At 58.0% G+C, this 25,084-nt stretch overlaps 2 protein-coding genes across 6 annotated transcripts in view; both read right to left on the bottom strand.

The window, feature by feature from the left end:
- Window positions 1-1,183: 1,183 nt before the first annotated feature.
- On the bottom strand, window positions 1,184-2,623 carry ZBTB9 (zinc finger and BTB domain containing 9; the record flags this gene model as incomplete). The annotated part of the gene is made up of 1 exon (XM_080710103.1): window positions 1,184-2,623. Exon 1 carries the CDS (start codon window positions 2,609-2,611, stop codon window positions 1,184-1,186), a length of 1,428 nt encoding a protein of 475 aa, XP_080566229.1. The 5' UTR covers window positions 2,612-2,623.
- A 2,871-nt stretch (window positions 2,624-5,494) lies between these two features.
- Window positions 5,495-25,084, bottom strand: part of SYNGAP1 (synaptic Ras GTPase activating protein 1) — a gene marked incomplete at both ends in the record, with an annotated part of 34,191 nt that continues 14,601 nt past the window's right edge. Inside the window, 12 exons of one of the 5 annotated variants that reach the window (XM_080710159.1) lie at window positions 5,495-5,641; window positions 8,401-8,491; window positions 9,732-9,943; window positions 12,931-13,104; window positions 14,984-16,055; window positions 16,263-16,304; window positions 16,704-16,882; window positions 17,031-17,232; window positions 17,335-17,571; window positions 18,804-18,948; window positions 19,122-19,266; window positions 19,352-19,975. In XM_080710159.1, coding sequence (XP_080566285.1) covers window positions 5,495-5,641; window positions 8,401-8,491; window positions 9,732-9,943; window positions 12,931-13,104; window positions 14,984-16,055; window positions 16,263-16,304; window positions 16,704-16,882; window positions 17,031-17,232; window positions 17,335-17,571; window positions 18,804-18,948; window positions 19,122-19,266; window positions 19,352-19,975 — 3,270 coding nt within the window. Of the gene's footprint in view, window positions 5,642-8,400; window positions 8,505-9,731; window positions 9,944-12,930; window positions 13,105-14,983; window positions 16,056-16,262; window positions 16,305-16,703; window positions 16,883-17,030; window positions 17,233-17,334; window positions 17,572-18,803; window positions 18,949-19,121; window positions 19,267-19,351; window positions 19,976-25,084 lie in introns of those variants that run through there. The other 4 variants (XM_080710160.1, XM_080710163.1, XM_080710161.1 and 1 more) reach the window with 4 other exon arrangements.

Genomic DNA, 25,084 nt, shown 5'->3' with positions numbered 1-25,084 from the left:
ACAGGGGATGGAATCCATGGGCATTCTACCTCTGAGTTATTCTCCCAGACCTATTTTTTTTTTTTTTTGGTCCTTTATTTTGAAACGGTCTCACTAAGTTGCAGAGGGCCTCACTAAGTAGCTGAGGCTGGCTGCAAATCTGTGCTCCTCCTGTCTCAGCCTCCCAAGTATTAGGATTACAAGTGTGCACCACCACACCTGGCTTATGTTTTTGTATTTAAAAGAAAAAAAATTTTTTTAAGCTGGGCATGGTGGTGCATGCTTGTAATCCCAGCATTTGGGAGGCTGAAACTGGAGGATTGTGGTTTATGGACAGCCTCAGCTACTTAGTGAGGCCCTCCGCAACTTAGCGAGACCCTGTTTCCAAATAAAGAATAAAAGCCGGGCGTGGCGGCGCACGCTTGTAATCCCAGCCCTTGGGAGGCTGAGACAGGAGGATTGCGCAGGTTCGAAGCCAGTCTCAGCTGGTTTAAGAGACCCTGTTTCCAAATATATAAAAAGTAGGTCTGGGAGTATAGCCTGGAGGTATAAGGCCCCTGGGTTCCATCCCTAGTACCACCAAAAAAAAAAAAAAAAAAGAATAAAAATTCAGCAGGGGATGCGGCTCAGAGGTCAAATGCCCCTGGGTTCCATCTCCAGACCTGCAAAAACAACAAACAAAAAAACCTGCCGTACTAGGGGTGGAACCCAGGGGCATCCTACTTCTGAGCCACACCTGAGACCTAATTTTTTATTTTGAAACAGGGTTTCGCTGAGTTGCAAAGGGCCTCACTAAGCAGCTGAGGCTGTCTGTGAACCACGATTCTGTCTCAGCCTCCCAAATGCTGGGATGACAAGCATGGGCCGTGACACCCGGCTTATGTTTTGTTTTAAAACAGAGTCTCATCTGCTAGGTTGCTCAAAGTCTCACTAATCTGCTGAGGCTGGCCTCAAATTTGCGATCCTCCTGTTTCAGCCTCTCAGGGACTGGCATTACAGTGTGGTGCCCCATTCCTGGCTAATCAATCTCTTTTCTGCAAGGTGGCTAACAAAAATCTGAACTTCCAAATCTGCCAGGTTGAGGCGCATACCCGGGCACAAGAGGTCCATCGTGCCTGCAAGCTCCGGACTGGGCGACGTGGAGGGAGAGCGCCCATCCGCAGCAGTGGCGCCCCCGTCCTAGAAGTCAGCAGGGCCTCCGGAGTCACTTGTAAGTCCAGTGGGCGGTGGCCCAGCCCTGGCCCTTGCACAGGTCCCGGTGGCGAAGGTAGCAGGCGTGCACCCGGAAGCGCCGGCCGCAGTGGGGGCAGGCGTGCAGCGCCCCGGCGTGGGTCTTCATGTGCTCGGTCAGGTGGTGCTTGAGCTTGAAGCGCTTGTTGCACACGCCGCAGCCAAAAGGCCGCAGGCTGAAGGTCAGCATGATGTGGCGGTCGCGCTTGGGCTTCACGGCAAACCGCTTCCCACACAAGCAGCCGAAGCGCTTCCCGTCGGCGGGGGGCGCCCCCCCCAGCTTCACGGGCCCGTGCACCGCCTGCCCGGCCCCCCCAGGCCCTCCACCCCCGGACAGGATTTCATTCCCATGAAGGTCCACTGGCTTCCAGGAGGGGCCCCCTCCCTCGGGTGTTGCCCCCGCTCCTGAGGGCAGCAGGAACCGCAGCTCCCCGCTTCCTTCCGCGTCTCCTCCCCCAGGAACTGCTCTGACCTCCTCCTTTGCTCCCCCAGACTGAGTTCCGCCTCCCGGGAGCTCCTCCTTAGGCTCAAAGGGTTCCTGCTTAATGTAGATGATTTTGGGGGTCGGCGGGGCGGGAGGCTCGCGGGATGCACTCTCACCCTCTGGAAGTCTGCGGGGGGTCGCAGGTACCGGCAAAGGTTGGGAGGCCCGAGCCCGGGTGAAAGCCCCTGGTACTCTCTGAGGCTGAGGGGTCTGCGACAGGGTGGCTGCTGACCCCTGGTCGTCCTCCTCCTCCTCCTCGTCGTCCTCCTCCTCCTCTTCTTCCTCTACCTGAATTTGTAGCACCTCCCCCAGTTCGCTCCCCTCTCCTCCAGCCGGGCTCTCAGTGGAAGTGGGGCTCTCGGTAGCGGCGGAGGGCTGCACCTGGGTCTGGAAAGGTGCGGAGCGAATGCACCAGCCACCCGGGGAGGACGTGGCGGAGAGCAGCGTGTGGTAAGAGGCTGCTCCGCGGGCTGAAATCGCGGCGCCTGAAGTTTCTAGTTCCCGAAGAACCTCGGAGCACTGATCGACCACCTGCCACATCTGAAGGCCACTGGCCACGAGGAGATGGGCAGGGAGCGCATCCAGGGGCAGGAGGAGGCGCCCCGAGTAAATGAGCTGCAGCAGCCCCTCGAAGGCATCGGCTTCGATGACACTGGGCAGGGTGAGGCGGGGCGCGTCCCCCAGGAGCAGTTTGTCGTGGAAGTAAGGAGAGGCGGCCGCCAGCACTGCTTTGTGCGCCCGGAGCTCCCGGCCCTGCACCATGAGGGACACATCGCAGAACTTTCCCTCGAGCCTGTGGCGGTTCAGGGACTCCAGCAGCGTGGAGCTGTGCTGCGGGAACTCGATCTGGATAGTCCGTGGAGCTGGACTGCAGATCAGGGACGGGGCTGCGGGGGGCAAAGACGTCGGGGCATCCATGGCCGCCTCCGAAAGAGATCCCAGCGGGCGGGGAGGGGGTGGGTGGGCTCGGGGCGACGAAGGCTGCGGAAGGAAGAAATGGGGGTCAGGGAAGTCCTGCACCAGGCGCCAACCAGGTCTCTTCAAACAGTCGTCCGAAGCAACACTTGGAAACTTTTCGGTTGGTGGCAGTCCCGCCCACCCAGGAAACAAAAGCAGAACACCCACCGGCTTTTAACCGTGCAGGCCCGGGAGAGGACGACCGAGTTCCTCAGCCACGGCCCGGACTCGCCGGCCCGGGACGGCCGCCGCCCGCCGCTCGGCTCGGCCCCGCGGGCCCCGGAGGCGCCCGCCGTCTGCACACCGATCGCGGCCCGCGGCACCCACGCGGCGCGCCGCGCACCTCCGCAGCCTCTCGCCGTCCCGGGCCGGAAGCCGCGTTCTCGCCGCCGGACGCCGCCGCCGCGCGGGGCGGGGCCAAGCCGCAGCCAATCGGCGCGCGGAGGCCTACAAGCCTCGTGGTGATTGGCTGCAGGCCCGGGGGCGGGGCTGGCCGGGCCTCGCTGCCCTGGCAGGTGGAGGGCGGCGCGGCGCGGCTGCCGGGCGCCCGGGCTCGGGAAGCGGCGTGGCCCGGGGACTGAGCGAAGCGCCCTCCTCGCCCTTCCTCGCAGGTGCCGAGAGGGGCGAGGTTAATTGGGCACCTGCTGTGTGCACCTGCCCACATCACCTCGGGTCCTCCCACCGGCCCTGAGGTCGGTGTTGCCATCTTCCCTGCTGGGGAAGTCGAGGCCGGGAGAGCCCCTCGGCTGGCCAGTGGAGAGCCCGGGACCAAGACTTGCTAAGGAGCCAGGTTCTTTCTTCCATTTCGCACAGAAGCATTTTAACCAACAAGTTAAATCTTATTTCTAGGCAATTAAAAAAGCTGTCGGTAAGTATATACTTGGATTCTTCTATTAGATAATGCCACCGGCCCCGACTCTGCTGCTTTCCGCTGAGTGAAGCAGTGGGCGAGGGAGAGCGCGGACTTGGGGGACCTTGGCTAGGGCAAGGCCCCTGCTTAAAACACAAGACCCCTTCTGGCTGGCGGGGGGGTGACAGTGGACCGGAGACGGACCAGTGGCTTTGACCCCTTTTGGCTGGCGGGGGAGTGACAGTGGACCGGAGACGGACCAGTGGCTTTGCTCGCAGGCTGTTGGCTTCCTCTCAGAAAGCTGTGGTGGGGCCCTGGCTGGGACACACACACACACACACACACACACACACACACACACACACACACACACACGGCCGTCCTGTCACCCTGCTGGTCATTCTGGAGATCCATCTGGTCGGGCTAATAAAGTCAACGCAGCGATAAAAGAACAATCTCCGTTTATTAAACATGATTTTTCTGTTTCACCACACACTCCAGAAAAAAAGGAAATGGGGCTGGGAGTGGAGAAAAGGGGGGCAGCGGTGGGGGTCAGAGAAGGCTGGGAGGGGGGCAGGGAGAACGAGAAAACAAAATAAAACAGGTAGGAAGAACATCTTCCTGCCCTTTAGGTGGGGGAGGGGCCGGGAAGCTCTGTACAGAGGGGTCGCCCCCAGCCCACACACACACACCCCCATATGTACAGTACAAACCCCAGATAATTACAACAGCCAAAGAGAGGAGGAAGGGGGTACCGGGGTAGGGTGAAAGGGAAAGCAGAGGAAAGGGCACGGGGATAAAATTTCACATATTTACAACTTTTATAGAAGTATAAATTTGGCCCCGGCTGGGTGTATGTGTTAGGGACGGGACTGAAGGGCTGTCCATACAAAAGAAAGAAGGCTGGAGTCGGGAAGTCTCAATACCAAACGCAAGAAGGGGTGAGGAGGCGAGGCTGGGCAGGGACAGCAGTCAGGGAAGAGGGCGCCGGCGAGGGCGGGGCCCCCTCGGCCCACCCCCCAAGCCCCATCCATCCGACCTCCCTGTCCCGCCAGAGAACTATGTACAGAGAAACACCGAAAGACTGCGGAGCTGGCGGGCGGGAGGGGTGAGGGAGCCCAGCCCTGTCCTACCTCCCGGGCGGGGACAGAGTCGCGGAAGGGGCCCCAACACCCCTCCTCCAACACAGGTCCCCCACCCTGGGGGAGGGAGACATGGCTTTTCCTAGAGTAAGTTCCCCCCTCCCCCTGGGAGCAGAGACCAAGGGAGCGGGGAGGGCAGGGGCCGGCGTGTGCCAGGTAGGGCTGATCAGCCAGTCTGGCCTCCCCAACACACACCCCGGACCCTGACCCCTCACCCTGACCTCAGTTCCACCCACCCAACACACTGGGGGAGGGGGGGGCATAAGCCCCCTCACCCCGCTCTGGGACCAGCCGAGAGCAGATCAGGTGTGGGAAGAAGGGGAGACAGCCCCCCTTCGCCCTTGCCGCCCCCTCCCTGCCCCGGTGGCCCCTCCACCCCATCTGGGTCCTGGGTGGGAGGGAGTACATCTAAGAGTGGGAGGAGGAGGAGTTTGTGCTGAGGCCCCCAGACGCTCCTGAGAAATCAAGGGGTAAGGGGCCCTCGCCGGGGCCCCTCCCCATAACAAGGGGGCAGAGGCGGGGTTAGATTGTCAGCTCTGGTTACTGCTAAAAAAACACCCTGAAGTTGAAAGTTTGGAGGTGCTGCACCCCAGGGTGGGGGGTCTGTCCCCAGTGCTCGGGGCCGGTGAGGCAGAGGGTGGGGATAGCACCCCGGAGTGGAGGGGTCTGTGTGGGGCGGGAGGCGTCCTGGGCAAGGGTCCCGGGGGCAGGAGGGGCAGCACCCGACAGGGAGACAGGGCAGCCGAGGGCCCTGGTCTCCTGGGAATGGTGCGCGGGGGCGGCGGCGCCCCGCGGCCCTCGTGCCGGGTGGGGAGCGCGGGGGGGAGGGTGGTGGTCGTGATGCTGGGTGGGCTAGTGGTCTGCGCTGTTTCGGAACTCGCCGTTCTCCGTGATCTGCAGCCGGGGCGGGGGAGGCGGGGCGGGGGGGGCCAGGCCGTTCCAGGGCGGGGCCAGCGTCACACGCGGGTTTGTTGGACCCAAGGGGGGAAGCTGCCTCTCCTGCAAAACACCAAAGAGGAGAGCGCGGACTTATTGAGACGCTTCGCGGGGCCTGGACGCCGGCCCCAGCGGGCGTCTCCCTGTCCTGGGCAGCCCCCACCTCCACTTTGGCTTCTCACCTGCAAGATCCTCTGGGATGGGGAGTCTCACCCCAAACTCCTAGTGGGGGGAGGCTGCGAGCCTTCAACCCAGGGCGCACCAGGAAGCCACCCCCACCCGGCCCGGCCCGCCCCACGGCTTCACCTGGCGTCCCTGCCCGGCCCCTCGTGGACCCTTCCGGCGCACCCCACCCCCAGGTGGGAGCTCGGTATTGAGCAACTGGGGCGCAGTACAGCCAACCCTCATTAATCCAAACCCCTGTGGGGCTGGGGTTTTTCTCATAATTTGAACAAAAACTGGGCTTGAGCTTTCCTTTATCTGTGAAGAAAGGGTGGGCTGAGCAAAGTGGTGGTGGGAGTCTGCCTGTGGGAGGGGTACTTAAAGTCCACCAGCACGGCCTTTCAGGCCTGTCTGCTCTGCGCATGCTCCCTGGGGCGGGAGTCAAGGCCTGGGGGCACCGAGTCCTACTTGCTGGAGAGATTTGAAGACATGCGTTTCACTAAATAGTCACTCAGTCCGGTCACTTATTCAGGGTGGCCATCTTCTCAAATATAACATCCCAGATTAGGGGAGCGCTATGAGGGAGGGGCCTGGGGGAGGGCCGCCTTCTGCAGACAGGAACTGGCTGCTCCCCCTGCTGTCTTATCTAACACCTCCTGTCCTCCGGAGGCACCTGCCCCAGGGAGAGAAGAGAAAGGCCCCCCAACCCTCCGCGCTCTGCGCCCTCACTTGGGCTTTTGAAATTTCGGGCTCAAAACTAATTTTCCAGTGCGTGGCTGAGCTGCATTAGGACCAATCACTACAAGTGGTTTAGAAGGAACCACGGGCGTCTGGGCCTAGCAACGGAGCCAGGTCTGACCGGTGTCGCCTACAGATGGGAGTGGACGACTCACCTCTCGGGTCACCCGGACCCCGGCTTCCGGCACAGTGGCCCTGCCAGTTTGTGGGGCGCTCCGCACTGTGCGCTGGGGCACCCGAGTGCGGAAGGAGAGCGGGGAAGGAACCCTCAGGGCCCACCTCTGCTTGTCTGCTGGTGACAGGGCATGGGCAAGCCCACACCCCCGGGGACCCAAAGTTAGAGAGCAGACAAATGAGGGCACCATTATTCTTTACAAAAGAATCCACCGCAGGAGGCCTCTGATGGCGAGGCCCCCAGTGCCTCTTGGCATCTGTTTACAGATGCTAGCCACAGTGACAGGGAGGCTGGGCAGGCAGAGGAGCGCTGCCCACTGCAGATCAGTCCCGGGGAAAGAAAGCGGCTCAGAATAACGCCCGTGGCTGACAGGTCCCCGTTTCCTGGCTTCTTACGTAGGGCTGTCTGGCAAGGCCCCTGGGTGGTGGAGCAGCTCCGGTGAGCAGCCCAGGGTGCGCTGACAGGAGCAGGGGTTATTTAATAAGCTGCCCTGGCAGCTCTGCCTGGGACTCAAAGGCTCAGCCTGCTGGGACTCCCTGGCGGCCAGTTGGCCTGCGGTGGGGAAGCCTCAAGGCGTCTCCCCAGGGCCCAAGGTCCCCAGTCACTGCCCACTCCCAATTCCCACCCAGCGGAGAGGGGAGAAGAGGGAAGGAGGGAGGAAACCCAACCTACCTGCTGGGGGGGCACAGCCCCTACAGCCGGGCCCCCAAGCCGACCCTCCACCCCCGTGAACAAAGCCACCCCGCCCCGCCCCTAGGACGCGCTGGTGAAATGGGGGGTGACAGACGAACACTGGAGAGGCAGGGTGCGGGAGGTGTGGCCTGCGGTGTGCGGGCTGGCTAGGTCAGGCTCAGTTCTGCTGGGCGGCAGGGCAGGGCAGGGCAGTGGGGGCGTCAGCCGAGGCCTCTGGGCGGTGCCTGGGAGGGCTCTGTGCAGGTGTGGGGAGGGTCCCTGAGGCGCTCTGGGCGTGGGGGGGCGGGTGGCAGTGAGAGTGAGGAGTAGGCTTCACGACCAACCTGCAGTGGTCCGGAGTCACCTCCCCCTGTGTCCTCCGCCCGTGGTCAAAGCGGAACCAGGAGAATTACCTGATGAGGAGCTGCAGGGGGAGAGAGTGGGGTGGCGGGGTCAGGAGCCTCGGCGGGCGGCTGGGGAGGCCTGTGTCAGAGCCGAGGAAGGAGGAAGGAGGAGTGCGGGCAGGAAAGAGCAGAGTTCTGGCAAAGCAGGTGAGCGGAGGGTGCGGGGAGGCCTGAGGGGGAGGCTGGCCTTAAACCCCGAGGGGAGGGGGCTCCGGGGGAGGCCCTCAAGACCTCCAGAAGCTATGCGGGAGCCAGGAGACAGGAGAGGAGGACCCAAGTCTCCAGGGCCTCCGGAGAATACAGCTCAGTCGGCTGTGCTCCATTTTAGCTAAGAGCAACTTCTTGCCCTCCTGGCCCAAGGAGGGAGCGCCTGGGGGAGGCTGACTCCCGCGCCTTTAACTCCAGTTCAAGACCATGGCGGGTGGGGGGGGTCCCTGGAGCTGGGGATGGTAGAGTCCTGAGTCCTGGGACGCAGACAGGACTGGGGGGCCGGGCAGGAAGGCACAGGGCCCGAGTGACACAGGCAGACGATGGGATGGAGACGGGGGCGGGGACGACGGAGGACAGTGGGCGACGGATGGCCATGGGCTGGGGCGCCGCGGAGAGCACGAAGGACAGTGGGATGGATGCGGATGGGACACGGAGAAGATAAATGACATTGTAATTTCCACCTGAGCGTCGAGCAGCCTCTTCTTGGGCTCCGGCAGCGGCTCAGCCATGGCGGGGTGGTCCCGGCGCAGCTCCTCCTCCACCAGCATCAGTCTGAAGGGACGGGCTTCAGTGGGGTTAGTGGCGAGCACGCCGCTCCTGGCCCCGACCCGGGCGACCCTCAGCCCCCTGGAAAAGCCTCGGGCATCCTCCTCCGGCCACCACTCGGAAGCCTCCCGGTTGCTCAGGGCCTGCTCTCTGCCTGACTCCAGGGCCCTGAGGCCCCCATCACGTGACAGCCTGTGCCTCCGCCAGGCTTCTGAGGCCCATGCCACCTCCAGCGACAGCCTCGGGGCAGCCCGGCCCAGGAGGGGCCGTGGACGCGAGCCTCTCCGGTGGAGGCTCTCAAGGTCATTTCTCATGAACTGTATCCATTAGAGAAGTAGTTTTAGAAAACGTTTCAGGTCAGCCGGGCGGTGGCGCACGCTTGTCATCCCCGCGCTTGGGAGGCGGAGACAGGAGGATCGCACTGGTTCGGAGCCAGCCTCGCTGGCTTAAGAGACTCTGTTTCCACATAAAAATGTTAAAATATAGGTCTGGGAGTGTAGCCCGTGGGAGTGTAGCCCGGAGGTAGAAGGGCTTCCAGGAACCCCAGTACCACCCCAAAAAAAAAAAAAAGAAAATGTTTCAGGTCAAGAAGCCCTTTCCTTCTAGTTAAACCTTACTCAGAAATACATTGATAATGAGCCGGGCGTGGTGGCGCACGCTTGTAATCCCCGCGCTTGGGAGGCTGAGCCAGGAGGATCACACAGGTTCGAAGCCAGCCTCAGCTACTGAGTGAGGCTCTCAGCAACTTAGTGAGACCCTGTTTCCAAATAAAGTATAAAAAAGGTCTGGGAGTATAGCCCAGAGGTAGAAAGCCTCTGGGTCCCTAGTAACACCAAAAAAAAAAAAAACCCAAAAAACTGATAATGGATCAGAACGGAGCTGGCTGGGGCTGCCATGGACCTGGGGTAGGACCCACCCCCTTGCTGAGATAACAGAGCAGAGGCTAAAAGGAGCCCCTCTGGTGGAATGCCCCTCCAAGGCGGGAAAGGGAGGCTCTGCGCAGGATGGGGTTCCCGGGGGCCTCTCTGCAAGGGATTCCTGCTCAGCTTTGGGGTGTGCCTCACAGGCCAGGTGGCCGAGGCTGTGCCCAGACACCGTGATGGTGGGACAATGCGTTTCCCAGAGCCTGAGTTCCTCCACCAGAAGAGCTGGCAGGGTACAGCAGAGGGCCATCTGGCCTGCGCACAGGGCCTGGGCCCGGGAGGACAGTGGCGGGCTCTGGCGGGCGCCCCGGGCCGCCCCTCACCTGCCAATGATGCTCTTGATCTGCGAGTCCTTCTCCACCTGCTGCTGCCGCAGCCGCTTCTCGCTCTGCTCCAGCCGGGCCTGGTACTGCATCAGGATCTTGCTGGTCTGCTCCTCCTGGGACAGCAGCCGCCGCTCGTACTCCTCCAGCTTCCGGTTGGACATGTGCAGCCGCTCCTTCAGCGAGTGGATCTCCTCCTCGTACTCCTTCACCTGCCCGCCGGGCACACGACCCCGCACCGTGAGGGCAGCTGCCCTGCCCCTGCCCGCCGCCCGGCACCCTGGGATGCCTGGGCTCCCCCAAGGTGACGCAAGGTCACAGACCCACACCCGGGCCCTGAGTGACCTGCACCCGAAATGCAAGACCAAGTGGGTGTCGGTCCCAAGCTGGGGCCATCCCTGCTCCTGCAGAGACGCCTCTGCCCTGGGGAGTCCCGGGCGGAGGGTGCAGAGATGCCTCTGTAACAGGACCTGGGACTCTGGGGCCAAGGATGCTATGAAGAGCCATTTCACCTGCCCTGCTGGCTTTAGAGTCGAGCGCTGTGCCAAAAGCGATAGCCACTACCACGGATAGCTATTTATTTAACTTATTCTTAGGCCATTCTACCTCCAAGCTACCCCTAGCCTTTTTTTTTTTTTTTTTTTTTTTGTAGCACTGGGGATTGAACCTAGGGACATTCTACCACCAAGCTATACCCCTAGCCCGATTTTTTATTCGTTATTTTGGAAACAGGATCTCACTAAGTTGTGGAGGGCCTCACTAAGTAGCTGTGGCTACCAGAGAACCTGGATCCTCCTGTCTCAGCCTCCCAATTACTGGATTACAAGTACCATTTTTTTTCCACTTTTTGTTGTTGTTGTTGTTGTACTGGGGATGGAACCCAAGGGCCTTCTACCTCTGGGCTATACTCCCAGACCTATTTTATACTTTATTTGGAAACAGGGTCTCACTAAGTTGCTGAGAGCCTCACTAAGTAGCTGAGGCTGGCTTCGAAACTGTGTGATCCTCCTGTCTCAGCCTCCTAAGCGTTTACAAGCATTAGGAGGATTACAAACATGCGCCACCATGCCCAGCTACCATTTTTATTTTTGAAATGGTCTTACTAAGTTGCTGAGATTGGCCTCAAACCTGCGACTCCTGTCTTAGCCTCTCAAGTGCTGGGCTTACAGGAATGCACTGCTGCACCCAGCTTATATTATTATTATTATTATCACACCAGGGCCTCACTCAGGCTTCGCGGTTCGAAGACAGCCTCAGCTACTTAGTGAGTGAGGCCCTTTGCAACTCAGTGAGACCCTGTTTCAAAATAAAGAATAAAAAATGGGGTTGGGGGTGTCTCTCAGAGGTAGAATGCTCCTGGGTTCCATCCCTAGTACTGCAAAAAAAAAAAAGTAAATAAAGTTAAATAACAACAAAAATCTAATTCCTGAATCACAGCAAGCCACACGTCGAATACAGCAGCCACTTAGTCATGTGTAGCTGCCAGACTGAATAAAGCAGATTACAGAACATTTTCATCACTGCAGAAAGTTCTATTGAAGCAGCCGGGCGTGGTGGGCACGCTTGTAATCCCAGCACTCGGGAGGCTGAGACCGGAGGATCACGGTTCAGGGACAGCCTCAGCTACTTAGTGAAGCCCTCTGCAACTCAGTGAGACCCGGCTTCAAAATAAGAATAAAAAATAGAGCAGGGGGTGTAGCTCAGAGGTTGAATGCCCCTGGGTTCCATCCCCAGACCCGCAAAAGAAAAAGAAAAAAAGGAAAAAAGGAAAAAAGAAAAAGAAAGAAAAAAAAAAGAAAGTTCTATTGAGCTGGACATGGTGGCACACACCTGTAATCCTAGTACTTGGGAGGCTGAGACAGGAGGATCGCAGGTTCGAAGCCAAATGCAGCAACTTAGTGAGGCCCTCTGTAACTTAGACCCTGTTTACAAATAATAAAACAAAAAGGGCTGGGATGTAGCTCAGAGGTAGGATGCCCTGGGTGCCAGGGGGAAAAAAAATAATTTGATTTTTACTATCCTCTAAACAGGGTTTGCACATAATCAACCCCATCCTAGTTACAGAGAAGAGATGTGTTTGTCACCTATGATGGCTGCCTGGGGGCATTAATTCTTTCATGGAACCTGCAGAGCCAAGCCCATCGAAATCAGTCCCAACATTTCCTTTGCTGAAGACCACTTCCCCCGAGAAACCTGCCTCTCCTTCCCCGGTTGGGCTCACATGTTCTTCACAGTGGCCTAACCCTGCAGGCACCTCTTCCTCGGGCCCCTTTGATTAGTTTTTGAGGTACTGGGGATGGGACCCAGGGCGTTCGACCTGAGCTTCACCCCCACCCTGCTTTCCATTCTTTGTCTTTTTGTTTTGTGTGTGTGTGGGGGGGTCTGGGAATGGAACCCAGGGGCATTCAACCTCTGACCTACAGCCTCTGCCACATATATATATATATTTTTTTTCCCCCCTGCCCTATTTTTTATTATTTATTTTGAAACAGGGTCTCACTGTGTTGCAGAGGGCCTAAGTACCTGAGGCTGTCAGTGAACCACAATCCTCCAGGTTCAGCCTCCTGAATGCTGGGATTATAAGCGTGTGCCACGAAACAAGGTCTCACTAAGTTGCAAAGGGCCTCACTAGGTGGCTGAGGCTGTCCTCCAACCACAATCCTTCTGTCTCAGCCTCCCTAATGCTGGGATTACAAGCGTGCACCCCCATGCCGGGCACTCCCCAGGGAACTTTCTAAGTATCTGTGCGTGCCCTCAGCCCACCAAGACACTTTACTATTCTCTCCTGTAGGCAGCCTGGCCCACTGAGCCTCCGCCACGGAGGCCCAGGACAGCGGCCGCCTGGCCCAGGCATCGCGCACAGGCGCCCGTGTCCCCAGCTGCGGAGCGCCCGCTGGCTGCTGAAGGCACTTTTCCTCTCCTGAGCAGTCGGGGGAGTGGGGCTGAGGTCCTCCCCGGGGAAGAACGTGGCAGCAAGCCTAGAATACAGCACATTTCTCCCCAGACGGTCCACAGTGTACAGAACCCACAAAGAGTTGAACTGGCTTCGGCAGACCTGTGTGTGGCACCTGCTGGACTCAGATCCTCTCCGGGGAGGGGCCGGGACTTTGTCTTTTCTTTCTACCATAACCACTCCCTGGAGCGACTACAGGTCTCCCCCGTGAGCAGGACTGGGCTGGGGCGGCAGGGCCCGGCGTACCCTATCTAGCCGGCTCTCGTCCATGGATTTGGAGTACTCCTTCAGCTTGTACTCCTCCCGCTCGATGTGGGCGCTCTCGATGTCAGCCGACAGGTGAGGCATGTTGGAGACCCAGGCCACGGTCCTCTCGGAGGCTGGCATCGTGGGGTTCAGCGTGGACGGTGTCTGAGAGTGCTGGGCAAACAGCAGAGAGGCGGGGGAAGGTGAGGCACATTCAGAGTGGGCCCGGGCGAGGGAGGCAGTGCCGTGCGCACCCAGCCCTCGTGCCTGAGCGCAAGAGGTGACCGCTAGGCATCTGAGGTTCACCACCTGGCCAGTGCCTAAAGAGCACATGGCGGGGTGTGGGGCCACCAGACACATGCGTTTGTCTTGTGTTAGTAGTACTGGGGACTGAACCCAGGGCCTTTTTCTACTCTCAGACCTATTTCATATTTTATTTGGAAACAGGGCCTCACTAAGTTGCTGAGAGCCTCACTAAGTAGCTGAGGCTGGCTTCGAACCTGTGTGATCCTCCTGTCTCAGCCTCCCAAGCGCTGGATTACAATCGTGTGCCACCATGCCCAACCTGACACATTCATTTTTTAAATTTTATTTTGGGAGCCGGGCGTGGTGGCGCACGCTTGTAATCCCAGCATTCAGGAGGCTGAGACAGGTGGATCGCGGTTCGTGGACAGCCTCAGCTACTTAGTGAGGCCCTTCGCAACTCAGTGAGACCCTGTTTCAAAATAAAGAATAAAAAAAAAAAATAGGGCAGGGGGTGTAGCTCAGAGGTCAAATGCCCCTGAGTTCCATCCCCAGACCCACACACACAAAAAAATTATTTTGGGAACTGGCGGTTGAACCCAGGGGCATTCTACCTCCAAGATATACCCCCAGCCCTATTTTTTTTTTTTTTTTTTTGGTGGTACTGGGTGTGGAACCCAGAGGCTTTCTACCTCTGGGCTATATTCCCAGACCTAATTTATATTTTATTTAGAAACAGGGTCTCACTAAGTTGCTGAGAGCCTCACTAAGTAGCTGAGGCTGGCTTCGAACCTGCACGATCCTCCTGTCTCAGCCTCCCAAGTGCGGGGATTACAAGTGTGTGCCACCACACCCGGCTTAGCCCTATTTTTTAATTTTTTTTTTTTTTTTTTTTTTTTTTGTGGTACTGGGGATGGAGCATGGAACCCAGGGATATTTTACCTCCAAGCTACACCCCCCACCCTATTTTTTAGTCTTTTTTTTTTTTTTTGCAGGTTTGGGGATGGAACCCAGGGGCATTTGACCCCCAAGCTATACCCCTTGCCCTATTTTTTATTCTTTATTTTGAAACAGGGTCTAACTTGCATATTTTTTAGTCTTTTTATTTTTATTTATTTATTTACTTTTGTGGTACTGAGGATTTAACCCAGGGGCATTCTACCACCAAACTACACCCCCAGCCCTATTTTTCATTCTTTATTTTGAAACAGGGTTCTCACTGAGTTGCAAAGGGCCCAAGTAGCTGAGGCTGTCCATGAACTGTAATCCTCCTGTCTCAGCCTCCCGAATGCTGGGATTACAAGCGTGTGCCACCACGCCTGGCTAGTCTTATTTATTTATGTATTTATTTATTTATTTTTTTATTTTTTTGCGGGTCTGGGGATGGAACCCAGGGGCATTTGACCTCCGAGCTACACCCCCTGCCCTATTTTTTAATTCTTTATTTTGAAACAGTCTCACTGAGTTGCGAAGGGCCTCACTAAGTAGCTGAGGCTGGCTGTGAACCTCGATCCTCCTGTCTCAGCCTCCCAAATGCTGGGATTACAAAGCATGGGCCGCCACGCCTGGCCTTTTATTCTTTATTTTGAAGCAGTGCCTCACTAAACTGCAGAGGGCCTAAGTAGTTGAAGCTGGCTGGGAACTTGCAGTCCTCCTGTCTCAGCCTCCCAAGTACTGGGATTACAAGTGCGCCCACCAGGGCCGGCTACACGGTCATTGAAGGAATGAGAGGCGAAAATTCTAACTTCAGGTTGCTCCCCCACCCCGTTTCCCGCCCTCCCCACCCTGCCTCCTTCCCACCCTCACCTACCTGCTTGGTGATGGAGGGCTTGAGCCCCCCACCCCCTCCGCCACCGCTGCCCCCGCTGCCCCCAATGCTGCCCTCCTTGCTGAGGCTCTGCTGCCGAGGGCGCGCGGGGCCGTAGCTCGGCTCCGGGGACTGCAATAGGTTCCCGCTGGACGGCCGGGGTTTCTGGGCAGCGCTGACTGTCAACTGCTGAGACTTGCCCCTCTGCAAGGGGGGCGGCTGGCCCCCGCCACCCCCGCCCCCACCCCCGCCGCCGCCTCCTCCGGGCCCTGAGGGCGCAGGCCTCTGCGGGCCGATGGTGATCTGCGGCGGGGACAGCATGTGCTGCAGGTTGTCCTGTAGTGAGAGCTGGCGGCGGGTGAAGTCTGTGCCAGAGGGTCCAAATTCGTCGCTGTAGCTGTGGCTGTGAAGGATGGAGGCTGCGGGGGGCTTGGGGACCCCCGAGGAGAGGTCTTCGCTCTTGCTATAGCCGTGGAAAGGGGCAAAGGTGTCCCCTGGGGGCTCTCCACCTCGGTGGTGGTGATGGTGGTGGTGGTGGTGATGGGAGGAGGGCGGGCCGTGGCTGCCGCCCCCGCCGTGGCCCGCTGGGGGCCCCGGCCCGTCAGCAGCCATGTGGAAGAGAGGGTTCTGGAAGGACAGGGGGATGCGCAGTTGCTGAGCAGGGACCCCGTCCGTGGTGACACCCATCTGGCTGAGGCGCATGCCCGCCGCGGTGATGGACGAGCCGCTCCCCTGGGACAGGCGGCCGGCGGGGGCGGGCCGCAGCCCCAGGGCGGCCGTCAGCGAGGCCTGGCTGGAGTGCAGCAGGTCGCCGACGGCGGCCAGGTTGGAGACGCTGCTGCTGTTGAGGCGGCCGGCGGGCCCGTCGCCCTGCAGGTCCAGCATGGACACGCTCTTGTTCACAGTCAGCATCTTCTGCTCCGGCTCCGTGATGTCCGAGCTGCTCGTGCAGTAGGCCGGGGAGGAGCGGGCCAGCGGCGGCCGGCTCACGTAGAACAGGTCTTTGCCCCCGCCGGGAGGGGGCGGGGGCGGCTTCTCCTTGGTTGGCGAGGGGAGGCGTGCCATGTCCATAGAGCTGCCGGGAGGGAGGGCACAGGCGCGGAGGGTGAGGCCGCTGGCTGGCACCTGCCCGAGGAGCCCACAGACCTTGGGGGAAAGTGGGACCCGCAGGGAGGGGCAGAAAGCGGGCATCGCAGGCAGCAGGCAGGAGGGTGAGGCCTGGAGGGCGGGGCAGAGGCGGAGGAGCTGAGGTGCCAGGACGGGCTGGGAGCGCGGCCCTCACCTGTTGAGGCCTCGCGCCATGAAGGACTGAAGGTCGATGGAGCTGGAGACAGACGGGCAGAGGGCACAGAGAGAGGGGCAGGCGTGGGTACGAGGCGTGGGTACGAGGAGGGGCGGCACAGGAGCAGCGGGAGGCCATCAGATAACGAGGCCTGCCCTGTGGCTCCCCTAAGAGCCGGCCTCGGAGGCCTGCGGGGCTCTGGGAGGGGCGGGAGGAGTGCTTATTTACAGAGACACCCCGTGGCTGAACCACCATGTGCTGGTGAACCTCGGCCTGAACACAAGCGCGGGCGAGCACAGGGACAAAGAGACTCAGAGCCCGGGCCTCTGCGCCACCGGCTCCGGCTCTGCAGGCGCTGCTGCCTGCACCAGGCTCCTCTCCCCGCCGTGTCCCCCAGAACTGCTGCTCCCCTTCCCGCAAACCCTAGCGCGGCCTGCTCACCTGTTGAGGTCTCGCATCATGTAGCCCTGCATCTCAGCCGAGGGGCCCCTCAGCACCACGGGCTGGGGCCGGGGCCGCTCGCTCTGGCGGCTCGGCTGCCTCTGGATGTTGGGGTTCCTCAGGGCGGTGCTGATGTCGTTGAGGAGCCGGGGCAGAGGGCCCAGCTTCAGGAGGGCTTCCTGGAAGGGAAGGGCAGTTACGGGGGCTCGGGCGGAGGATGGCTGAGCTAGGGTGCTGGTGGTCACGGCTTGGGAAGGGGAGGGGAGAAGTCTGCAGCAGGAGGAGTGTGTAGGCCCAGCTCGGCAGGGCAGAGGGGCGCGTGCTGACCTTGCTGAGCTGAGGCAGCACCTCCCAGAGCAGGGCGTGCAGCGTGGAGAGCTCCCGGCCCAGGTCGATGTATCCCTCGAAGCTGCTGCTGTTGGTCAGCGTGTCCAGGTTGGAGATCTCGTACAAGAACTGCTGCATGGAGCCCCACTCCAGCTCCAGAAACTCATTCATGAAACCAAGGAAGTCTTCTTTTGAGGTAAACCTGGCCAAGGGGTTGGGGAGGTAAAGGTCACTCACAGAAGAGCTCACGCCCTGCCCGGGGCTCCGGAGCCCGCCCGCCGCCCGCCGCCCGCGCTGCCCTCACTTGGAGAAGTTGGCCAGGTTCTGGATGACCTTGGCGATAAGGGTGAGGGTGCGTGAGGTCTGCTCGTCCGGGTATTCTTGCATGAGCCCAAAGAGACTGGGCGACATGATGGCCGGGCAGAGGAAGCGCAGGAAGAGGGAGGCGCTGATCAGCCGGTCAGCGATGTCCTCCCGGCCCCTCTCCGCACAGCGCAGCCGCCAAGAAGCAAACACCTCCTTCAGCTCCCTCGGGAACACGCTGGGGGGAAGGGGCCGGGGGACAGAGAGAGAGAGAGAGAGAGAAAGACCGGGACTGAGCCCCAGACCCTCAGCTTCCAGGGGGCATGCTGAGGGGTGGCAGGGGCGCGGGCGCAGGGACAGGCGAGAGACGGGCGGGACGGGAGACAGGAGGCTGCCGGGAGAGGGCCGTGCTAGAGGGGACAGACAGATCTGGGAGAGAGAAATGGAGGGAGAGAGGGCGGGGAGAGAGACAAGGAGAGGAGGAGAAGAAGACAGACACCAGGGAGAGACAGAGATGGGAGAGATGGAGGGTCACTTGAGGTACAGGGAGCTCGGACCCCCCAACTCTTCTGGATTCCAGGGAAATGGGGATGGACATGGCCCAGGCATGATCCCGTCCCTGGGATGGCGCCCAGCCCTCTCCCCACCTGCGTGTCCCACTGACACCTTAAACTCAGCGCTCTCCACGCCCCACACCTCCAACTGGCTGGCTCCTCCCCCTGCCTTCCGGCCCCTGGAGTCACCCTGGACTCCCACACAGCCCCTCCTTCCAGCCAGCTGACGCCCTGCTGGCCCTTCCCTCAGAAGGCCCTCCCGGGGCGCTCTACACGGCCTGACCAACAGTGGGCTGCACTCGCCCGGCCCCGCCTGACTCTGTGTGGCTCGGCCTGCCTACTGGCGACACAGCCTGGTGCCAGCGCCTTCCAGACCACCCCGACCGGCCCCCTCATGACTCCAACTCCTCACCCCGAGGTCCTCCAGATTGCAGCTCTGATCCCTGCCCACACCTCTCCTAGAGGAGTCCTGGGCACCATCGAGGCTTTCCAGATGCCATCCTCTGATGGCTCCCAGACTCTCACCCTGCACACGCCTGCCCACAGCCTCCTGAAGTCTCTCTCTGCCACCGCTACAGACTCCAGCACTACGCCAACCGTCAGCCCCGGGCACGGCTCCTGGCCATCACTCTGAGCTCTGACTTCTCTGACCCAGTGTCACACGGGAGGGACCCGCGCTCAGCACGGCACACGTGCCCCTGGCCCTGCGGCTTCATGTGCGTCTCGGCTGTCCCTACTCCTGCTGCTGGAGGCCCTCGGAGGGCAGGGACCAGACACATGGGCCTCCTTCTGCTCTACAGCACCCGGGACCAAGCCTTGCCCATAACTGGTGCTGGCTTCTCTGAGGATGGACGGATGGATGGACAGATGGACACACACTGGCGACCCTGGCCCCGCCCAGCGTCCCCAGTCTCACCAGTGGGAGTTGACCACCTTGCACAGGGCCAACTCACAGCACATCCGCAGGTTGGCCTGGTGCTCCGCCAGGCTGGACGCCGTGCACTTGATGGGGTCCACCTCGCAGTTCTCCTCCGACTCGTAGAGTGCGCGGATGAACTCCCCTGGGGTGGCACAAGAGGGGGTGGTCACGTCTCCCAGGGCAGGGATGGGGCCGCGTGGCTGGAGGAGTCACACGGTCAGGTGTTGGGAGCCGGGCCCAGGGGCTCTGAGGAGGGCGGGCGAGGGGTCTGGCTGGGGCGGGCGCCCGGCCAGGGAGAGGCTGAGGCGGCCTTACCGATGGCGTCCTTGAGGTATTTCTGACCAATCAGTCTCATATACTCTTCTATGGCTTTAGTGGCGAGCGTATTCTCGCGGAATATGAGGTGCTCCCGTTCCATGAACCGGTCTACCTCCGACATGGCCATGTCTGAAAGGAAGTCCTGAGGCCAAGAGAACCCGAGGGTCAGCCCTGCACGGCCCGCCGCCCGCCTGCCCGCCCGCACTTGCCCGGGGGCACGCCCTCACCTTGGCCTTGCCAGTGCTCTGCAGGATGTGGACCAGCGCGCTGGCAACCTCCTCTTTGCCCTTGACGTTCAGGGCGGGCTCCAGCACGGCGCACAGCATCCGATAGTGGTTGGTGACGTACTCCGCGAACTCCTTGTACAGTTCCATGGGCAGGATGCTCATGGTCTGGTAGCGCGCCTTCAGCCGGACGGCCGGGCAGCCTCCTTTGCCCTTGCCCCCGGAGCCGCCCCCGGAGCCCCCGCCCCCTCCTGAGCCCATGCCCCCGGAGCCCCCGCTGCCTGTGGGCAGGGTCACGGGGTACCACTGCTCCGTGAAGTGGCGCCCAGCCAGGGTGGCCACCGGCACAGTCACCAGGCCGACATAGCCGGCCTTGTCCTTCTTGCGTTTTTTGTCTGAGTCACGGTACAGATGCAGCCGCAGGGCGCGGACGGCCGGCAGGTTGTTAAACTCGAAGTGCTCGCCCCAGAAGACGGTGTCCCCCGAGGCCGAGCGGGGCTTGGAGGTGGTGCGCGCGTACAGCATGTCATCCAGGCAGAGTTCGCAGTAGTACCGCTTCTTGGGGGGCAGCTCCCGGGCCTCGATGATCCACAGTTTGAGCACATTGTCCACCCGGCGGCTGTTGTCCTGGCATGGGCAGAGGGGGCAGACAGAGAGTCAGACACCAAAAGGGAAGAGGCAGTGAGCAAACGGGATGGGAACCGCCAGCAGGTGGTTAAGGAGGAACCGGGCTGGTGGGCACACTTGTAAACCCAGCATTCGGGAGGCCGAGACCGGAGGATCGCGGTTCGCAGACAGCCTCAGCTACTTAGCGAGGCCCTTGCAACTCAGTGAGACACGGTTTCAAAATAAAGAATTAGGCTGGGCGGGTGGCGACGCTTGTAATCCCCGCACTTGGGGGGGCGGAGACAGGAGGATCGCACGGGTTCGAAGACGGCCTTGCTGGCTAAGGAGACCCTGTTTCCAAATAAAAAAGTATAAAAATAGGTACTGGAAGTGTAGCCCGGAGGTAGAAGGGTTTCCAGGAACCCCAGTACCACAAAAAAAAAACAAATAAATAATTAGCCAGGCATGGTTGCACACGCTTGTAATCCCCGCACTTGGGAGGCTAAGACAGGGATCGTGCAGGTTCTGAGCCAGCCTCAGCTACTTACTGAGGCTCTCAGCAACTTAGTGAGACCCTGTTTCCAAATAAAGTATAAAATAGGTCTGGGAGTGTAGCCCGGAGGTAGAAGAGCCCCTGGGTTCTACCCCAGTACCACAAAATATAAATAAATCATAAGTCGGGTATGGTGGTGCACACGTGTAATCTCAGCATGCAGGAGGCTGAGACCAGACGATTACGGTTCGCGACCAGCCTAGGCTACTTTGGCCCTTCGCAACTTGGTGAGACCCTGTTTCAAAATAAGGAATAAAAAATAGGGCAGGGGGTATAGTGAGAGATAAAATGCCCTGGGTTCCATCCCCAGACCCGCAAAAAATAAAATAAAATAAAGAATAGAGCCGGGCGTGGTGCACGGTGGCGCACGCTTTTAATCCCAGCATTCAGGAGACTGAGACCAGAGGATCACGGTTCGCGGACAGCCTCAGCTACTTAGTGAGGCCCACTGCAACTCAGTGAGACCTGGCTTCAAAATAAAGAATAAAAAACAGGGCACGGGGTATAGCTCAAAGGTCAAATGCCCCTGGGTTCCATCCCCAGACCCGAAAGAGGAAGAAGAAGAAGAAGAAGAAGAAGAAGAAGAAGAAGAAGAAAGGAGGAGGAGGAGGAGGAGGAGGAGGAGGAGAAAAAATAGGGCAGGGGTTGTAGCTTGAAGGTCAAATGCCCCTGGGTTCCATCCCCAGACCCCCACCCCAAAAAAAAGAAGAATAAAAAATAGGGCTAGGGATGTAAGTTTGGAGGTAGACTGCCCCTGGGTTCCATACCCAGTACTAAAAAAAAAAAAAAAAAAAGTGTACTGGACTGAGCAGGGTCCCCCAGAGTCATGTTTATCTGTGACTAGTAGATGACCTTATTTGGAAGTCAGATCCTTGCAGATGTATTCAAGTTACAACGAGGGCATGCTGCATTAGGGTGGACTCTTTTTTTGCGGTACTGGGGGTGGAACCCAGGGGCAGTCTACCTCTGAGCTATACCTCCAGATAAATTTTTTTTTTTTGCGGTACTGGGGGTGGAACCCAGAGGCTTTCTACCTCCAGGCTATACTCCTAGACCTATTTTTTATATTTTATTTGGAAACAGGGTCTCACTAAGTTGCTGAGAGCCTCACTAAGTAGCTGAGGCTGGCTTCGAACCTGTGCGATCCTCCTGTCTCAGCCTCACAAGCGCAGGGATTACAAGCGTGCCCACCACGTCAGCTCAGTCAGATTTTTTCTTTATTTTGAGACAGGGTCTCACTGAGTTGCCAAGGGCCTCACTAAGCGGCCAAAGCTATCTGCGAACCGTGATCCGCCTGTCTCAGCCTCCCAAATGCTCGCGTTTTAAGGGTGTCCCAACTCTGAGCCACACCTCCAGCCCTATTTTTTAAATTTTGAAACAGGGCCTCATTAAGTTGCTGAGACTGTCCTCGAACCTGCGCTCCTCCTGTGTCAGCCTCCCAAGGACTAGGATTACAAGTCTGTGCCACCATGCCAGCCTAGGGGCACACCCTTAGTCCAATGACTGGTGTGTCTATCACATGAAGAGGGGATGTGGAGATACACAGAAGGAAGCCAGTCAGTGAAGACAAACCAGAGACCGACGTAGCCATAGCAAGCAATGCCAAGGGCTCCCGGCAAGGTCCGGAGCCACGGAGGCCGGGAAGGGCCTCCAAGAGCTTCAGCGGGGTTATGGCCTCATGGACAATTTTATTTTAGACTTCTGGCTTCCAGAACTGTGAGAAAAGAAATTTCTGTTGCTTTAGGTGACAAAAGTTTGTGGTAGGTTTTTACAGTAGCCCCAGAAAAGTAATATAGAAAGGTAGTATTTAAAAAAAAAAAAAAAAGAAAGGTAGTTAATCCACTAGAGTCCAGATTCTCACACTTACTTGGTTTACCACCCACTTTCTGTGTGTGGGGGGGTGTCTGGGGATGGAGCCCAGGGGGATTCAACCTCCGAGCTCCACCCCCAGCCCTGCTTTTTATTCTTTTTTTTTTTTTTTTTGGTGGTACTGGGGGTGGAACCCAGAGGCTTTCTACTTCCGGGCTATGCTACCAGACCTTTTTTTTAATATTTTATTTGGAAACAGGGTCTCACTAAGTTGCTGAGAGCCTCACTGAGTAGCTGAGGCTGGCTTCGAACCCGTGCGATCCTCCTGTCTCAGCCTCCCAAGCACAGGGATGACAAGCGTGCGCCACCACGCCCGGCTTCATTCTTTATTTTGAAACAGGGTCTCACCGAGTTGCAGAGGGCCTCACTAAGGAGCTGAGGCTGGCCGCGAACTGCGATCCTCCGGCGCTCTACATTGAACACTAGTTTTATTTATTATTATTTATTTATTTATTTTTGTGGCACTGGAGATTGCACCTAGGAGCATTCTACCTCTGAGCTATGCCCCCAGCCCTATTTTGTTTTTATTTTTGAAACAGGGTCTCACTAGGTTGATGAGAGTCTATTTACTGAGGCTGTCCTGGAACCTGTGATCCTCCAGTCTCAGCCTCCCAAGTTCTGGGATTATAAGCCTGCGCCACCACATCTGGTCTAAGTTATCACACACTGGCCTTGAACCAGTGATCCTCCTTGCTGTGTCAGCCTCCCGAATGCTGAGACTGCAGGTGGAAGCTACTGTGCCCAGCCTCTGAGTTTGTTAGAAACTGGGATACAGCCTCGCTGGCAGAACCGGGGCGTCTCTCCCGGGAAGTAGAGAATGCAAACTTGTAGGGAGCCGGAGGACCCCTAGTTCCACCGCACCGCCGTCCGTGTTTTGTTTTTGTGGGTCTGGGGATGGAACGGGGCATTCTACCTCTGAGCTACACCCCCAGCCCTATTTTTTAGTCTTTATTTTGAAACAGGGTCTCACCGAGTTGCAAAGGGACTAAGTAGCTGAGGCTGGCCGCGATGATTGCAGGGATTACAAGTGTGTGCCACCACACCCGATTCTTGTTTTGTTTTTTTTTCTTTTTTTGTTCTTGGTGGCACTGGGGATTGAACTCAAGGACACTCTACCTCTGGGATACATCCCCGCCTTTTTCATTTATTTATTTGTTTTTGCAGTATTGGGGATTGAACCCAGGGGCATTCTACCTTAGAGATACACCCTCAGCCTTATTTTTATTTTATTTATTTATGTATTTATTTTGCAGTACTGGGGATGGACCCAGGGGCATTCTACGTCTGAACTACTCCCCTAGCCCTATTTTTCAATCTTTTTTTTTTTTTTTTAAGACAGGGTCTCAAAGGGCCTCACTTGCAAAGGGCCTCACTAAGTAGCTGAGGCTATCAGAGAACCGAGATCCTCCTGTCTCAGCCTCCCAAATGTTGGGATTACAATCATGCACCACCATGCCCCACTTATTCTTTATTTTTGAAATAGGGTCTCACTAAGGTGGAGAGAGCCTCACTAAGTAGCTGAGACTGGCCACGAATCTGAAATCCTCCTGTCTAAGCCTCACAAACTGGGATTATAAACATGCACCACCACACCCAGCTATAGTGTGTGTGTGTGTGGGGGGGTACTGGGGTTCCTGGAAGCCCTTCTACCTCCGGGCTACACTCCCAGACCTATTTTTACATTTTTATTTGGAAACAGGGTCTCCTAAGCCAGCGCACATGGCTGGCTTCGAACCTGCACGATCCTCCTGTCTCTGCCTATCAAGCGCAGGGATTACAAGCATGCGCCACCACGCCCGGCATTTATATTTTATTTTGAAACAGGGTCTCACTAAGTTGCTGAGAGCCTCACTAAGTAGCTGAGGCTGGCTTCGAACCTGCAATCTGCCTGTTTCAGCCTCCCAAGTGCAGGGATTACAAGCATGCGGCACCACACCCAGCTTATTTTTTATATTTTAGCCAAGCATGGTGGTGCACGCTTGTAATCCCCACACTTGGGAGGCTGAGACAGGAGGATTGTGCAGGTTCAAAGCCAGCCTCAGCTGGCTTAAGAGACCCTGTTTCCAAATAAAAATATATAAAATATAGGTCTGTGAGTGTAGCCCAGAGGTAGAAGGCCCCTGGGTTCCATCCCCAGTATCACAAAATAAATAAATAAATGATTAATTAATTAATTAAAATATTTATTTATTTGCGGTACTGGGGATGGAAGCCAGGGATATTCTACTTCTGAGCTATGCCCCAGCCCTATTTTTTATTCTTTATTTTGAAACAGGGTCTCACTGAGTTGCAGAGGGCCTCACTAAGTAGCTGAAGCTGTCCTCGAACCTCAGATCTTCATGTCTAAACCTCCCAAATGCTAGGATTACAAGCATGCATCACCACGCCCAGCTATATATACATATATATACATACACACACACACACACACACACATATTTGTGTGTGGTGAGGGTGAAACCCAGGAGCCTTCTACCTCCGGGCTACACTCCCAGACCTATTTTATACTATTTGGAAACAGGGTCTCACTAAGTTGCTGAGAGCCTCACTAAGTAGCTGAGGCTGGCTTCGAACCTGCGCTATCCTCTTGTCTCAGCCTCCCAAGCGCGGGGATTACAAGCATGCGCCACCACACCTGGCTTATTTTTTATTTTTTGAAACAGGATCTTGCTAAATTGCTGAGATTAGTCTAAAATCTGGGATTCCCC

This window comes from Muscardinus avellanarius, assembly GCF_963383645.1.
Source record: "Muscardinus avellanarius genome assembly, chromosome: 14".
NCBI lineage: Eukaryota > Metazoa > Chordata > Mammalia > Rodentia > Gliridae > Muscardinus > Muscardinus avellanarius.
Note: the sequence above shows the minus strand (reverse complement) of the source record. Positions and strands in the feature narration are given on the sequence as shown.